Source organism: Brassica napus, chromosome C4 (genome assembly GCF_020379485.1).
Source record: "Brassica napus cultivar Da-Ae chromosome C4, Da-Ae, whole genome shotgun sequence".
Classification (NCBI taxonomy): Eukaryota; Viridiplantae; Streptophyta; class Magnoliopsida; order Brassicales; family Brassicaceae; genus Brassica; species Brassica napus.
The window spans coordinates 49,843,021-49,847,258 of record NC_063447.1 but is presented as its reverse complement, the minus strand read 5'-3'; the positions used below and the strand labels follow the sequence as shown (position 1 = coordinate 49,847,258).

General features: G+C 33.6%; 1 protein-coding gene across 2 annotated transcripts; it reads left to right on the top strand.

Annotated features, from left to right (window-relative positions):
• The first annotated feature begins 664 nt into the window (after positions 1-664).
• Positions 665-3,885, top strand: LOC106449905 (transcription factor LRL1-like). 2 transcript variants are annotated; one of them, XM_013891570.3, is made up of 6 exons: positions 671-1,121; positions 1,226-1,396; positions 1,547-1,612; positions 1,963-2,028; positions 2,902-2,958; positions 3,254-3,885. In XM_013891570.3, the coding sequence occupies exons 1-6, from the start codon at positions 825-827 to the stop codon at positions 3,641-3,643; spliced, it is 1,047 nt and encodes a 348-aa protein (XP_013747024.2). In that variant the 5' UTR covers positions 671-824; the 3' UTR covers positions 3,644-3,885. The 2 variants fall into 2 exon arrangements, with proteins under 2 accessions (XP_022556907.2, XP_013747024.2); XM_022701186.2 differs by lacking the exon at positions 1,963-2,028 and having other exon boundaries at positions 665-1,121.
• Positions 3,886-4,238: the final 353 nt, after the last annotated feature.

Here is a 4,238-nt window from a genome sequence, read left to right as displayed (position 1 = left end):
TATTTTAGGAGATTAAAAACAAAAAAACAACCTAAAACCGAACCGATATCCAGATTAAACAGATTAATGTCTCCTTATTAAAAAATGACAAAACTAATAATCACATTCTGCGTAAGTCGCAGGTTATTACCTAGTTATATGTTATATGTGAATATCTTCTTCAACGACTATTTGAATTTTTATCAAGCTGTAGGAAAGAATAATTAAGATAGTCTATAAAGGTAAACCAAAGTTAAACGGAAATTAAAGGCAATGATAGTCATCTATTAATCATCATACAGTATGGGTTGCTAACCAGAAAAAGAAGTGTTTTGATTCTTCTTTTCAACCAATCACAAAAATGATATTAGTTAATTTTTTATCATTATTTTTTTCAATCCCTAAACCTTTTAAATAATAGTTTTTTTTCGGTAACAACTTTAATAATGTTGTGAAACTTAGGATTTAAATCCGTAAGTTTCTGTGTTATTTATGTTATTTCATTAATCATAAAGTGTTTCCTTTATATAGGGGATTACAAGATAGATAAAAAGAAAGATTACAAATTATAAACATAAAGAAAAAAAGAAATCCAAATCATACAAAGAAAAGGAAATTGAGTTTCTTTTTCTCCTAAACCATGTAGCCGCCTCTCTCTCTTCTCAATAGACCGACTCTCTCTCATCTCTCTCCTGCGGATGGGCTGGTTTATGGATCGGGCCGGTTATGGATATCCATCAATTGATTTATAACAAATAAGAGTATTAACCACATTTCTCTTTATAATAGTTAAGCCCAACCTCTCAACATTTACAACTCCTTCCTCCTAAGAAAAAGTGTGGAAGATGCTGGACTCCCTTCTAACTCCTTCAACTTCTTCCCATATGCAAACTTCGGCGACTACTTTCGACCACGAAGACTTCCTAAACCACATCTTTGCCTCCGCTCCATGGCCCTCGGTCGACGAAACTCATGCTCCTCAGCCTCCTCCCTCTGATGTCTTCGTGGACTCGAGGAATCAACAGATCATGATGATGCCTTTATCATCTCATCATCAAAACGACAACGTTGATGGCTCCTCCGCCCATGCTCTTTACAGTGGCTTCTCCGCCACCGGGTCTCGTCCTTTCCACATCCCTCAGGTAATAAACCTAAACAAATCTCTCTCTCTCTCTCTCTAGGTTTCGATCTTGATGGATTTTGTTTTTGGGCAACCGATCTTGATGGATATTTATGATGAATTTAGGGGTCGGGAGGTGGACCGATGCACCAACAAGGCCAAACGCAAAGGCAACCACAACAGCAAGCGAGTGCGTCCACAGATACTGGTGGTACTGCGGTGTCTCCGTCCCAGAGTAGGACTAAAGTCCGAGCTAGGAGAGGTCAAGCTACTGATCCTCACAGTATCGCCGAGAGGGTTCGAACTATTTTTTAATCATTTTTTATCCTGAATGTTTTTCGTTGCATTAACTCGTATCTGTTACCGAGAAAGGCGTAGACATTTTTAAATTTGAGAAGAAAGTTTAAATCTTTTTTACTATTTTCTGAAAATTGTTTTATGGGGCAGTTACGGAGAGAGAGAATTGCGGAGAGAATGAAAGCTCTTCAAGAACTTGTTCCTAACGGCAATAAGGTATTTTATTTAATTCAGTTTCAGTTTTTTTTTTATATATAAAAGAGAATCGATCATTTAAAAACTAATTCACTACTCTGATTGAATATGCATGATCCAATATCATTTTTATGGAAAATTACAATTTATCCCAAAATTGGGGTTTAGCAAGTAAAATTAGTTTTTTTTTTTTCATTCTCATATAATTGGTGGTTTACACTAAATATAAAAATATCAGTCAAATGATTAAACACTGATCAGATTATTAATTAGGCTACAATAACAAAGCTAATTAATGCAGTAATAAATGTGTTAGGATCTCAGTTCTGACAGATTGTTTTTTGTGTATTTACATAAATAATAATTGGCAGACAGACAAGGCATCGATGCTCGATGAGATTATAGATTATGTTAAGTTCTTACAACTCCAAGTCAAGGTGAATCTCTCTTTTATATTTCTCTTACACATAATTTCATTTGGTTTCATAGAACAAGATATAATCTTTTTTTTTAGAAACTAAATTTACGATTTATCATAGTCACTTCAGTATTGATGGAAGATTCTTTCTTTGTCTAGTAGTAGTTGACATATTAGACAAAAAGAAAAGCTGACGTATTTACACTATTTACATAGCAGTTAATCAAATATGGGCCTCTGCAACTAAAATTCGTTATGCTCCCTCTGCTTTAATTATTATTCTAGTTTGTCATCTACACTCCTTGCTTAATGTCTACAGTATAACCTCTATAAATTAATGTTCGATAAATTAATCTTCGATAAATTAATAAATTTCACCGGTTCTAACTTGGACCGGTTTAAAATTTGACATAAATCGATAAAATAATAAGATAATAATTTTTTAGAAAATTTTATGTAAATATATGGTCTCATTAAAATTATAAATTAATAATTTATATTTATACACTATGGAATTATCTTTATATTTTCTTAACAATTAATATATTTTGATGAGATTTAGTAATATTATATCTAAAAATACATTTAAACTCTATGCAATATATATTATATACACCAAATATTATAATAAATTTAATATAAATTTCAAATTTTAAAAAATAACAATTAATTTATATATACTAAAATCAATATTTTTCTTATCGTAGAATAAATATATCTTAAAATAAAAAATCTAAATAAAAAAACTTTTGTAAATTAATATTTCTATAAATTAAATAAATTTTAAATTCTCAATATTATTAATTTATAGCGGTTCTACTGTATTTCTTTAGATTAAATAATAGTGAGTCGGTGTACTAATCCGGTTTTGAATTAAATTATTGCGTTTTAGGTACTGAGCATGAGCAGATTAGGTGGTGCTGCTTATGTTTCTTCTCAAAGCTCTGAGGTAATTAATTTCACTACAGCTCTTCCTTTCAAAATATCTAGTAATTAGCATCCAAGTTAATGGAGATAATTAAGAAATATATCATATAAATTTTGCCTAACAGTGCATTTCTCATATAGTTAGATATGTTCTGCGTTACGTATATTTTTGTGAAAATAGATGTCTTGCAAGAAGTTCAAAACAGCGAAAAGACTAAAGAGAAAACATGCGTGCCAACTATAACTCCTTAGGGTTTCATCTTTTTGTCTTTATCTTTTAATTTTATTTTGAAATGTCTTTATTTATATTTTTTCAGGCAGGTGGGTCCCACGGGAGCGCGTCATCCGCCGTCGCCGGGGGTAACCAGCCTACCGGAAACTCCAACGACGGATTGACGATGACGGAGCATCAAGTGGCGAAGCTAATGGAAGAAGACATGGGCTCGGCGATGCAATACCTTCAAGGAAAAGGTCTTTGTCTCATGCCTATATCTTTAGCCACTGCCATCTCAACCGCCACGAGCCACACGCGTAACTCTTTGATCCCTGGAGCTGGCGACGTCGGAGGTCGCCCTTCTTCTTCCAATCTATCCGGCAAGACCGTACAGACAATGAACACGTTGAAGTTAAATAGCAACGGTAACTGCATGGCTGAGGGATCGTCGTCTATCGCCGTCAAAGAGGCGGTATCCATTTCGAAGCCGTGATAACCATTCTCTTTTTTACTTTTGCGGTTATGCAAAGAGATACCAAAACAAAACATAAAAAGTGGGTGTTTTGATGTGTACTCTCTCAACGATGCCATATTTCTCGTAGAGTTTTGGTTCTTTTATTTGCTACTACAAAACCACATTACATTTTCCCCTTTAAATACTTATGTTTTAATATAATAAGAGCATAATTATTGCTGAAACCGGTGGCACGGTTTCTTAGGAAACTTTTTTTGATTTTTTTTTGTGTGAAAAAAAAATTCAAAAACAAACCAATCGCGGGCCGTCACGTGTCAATGGGGTCCGCGAACAGTACAAGAAACACTCCAAAATTGGTCTTTATTTCATAACTTTGTGACCGATTCTTATGGTTTTTGTGGGGTCCATGCAATAATTTTTTTTTAGAACCCCACTAAGGTTCGGGGATAATGGTGGCCAAAAGTAGGTTAACGATAAACTACAATTGTCAAATATTATAAATAACACTAGAGCTTGACCCGTGCACCCGCACGGGTATTTATTTTTTGTTCTTATATATTCTAATTTCTGGTAATGTTATCAACTTGGTCTTTTGTGTTCATGTTGTAGATTA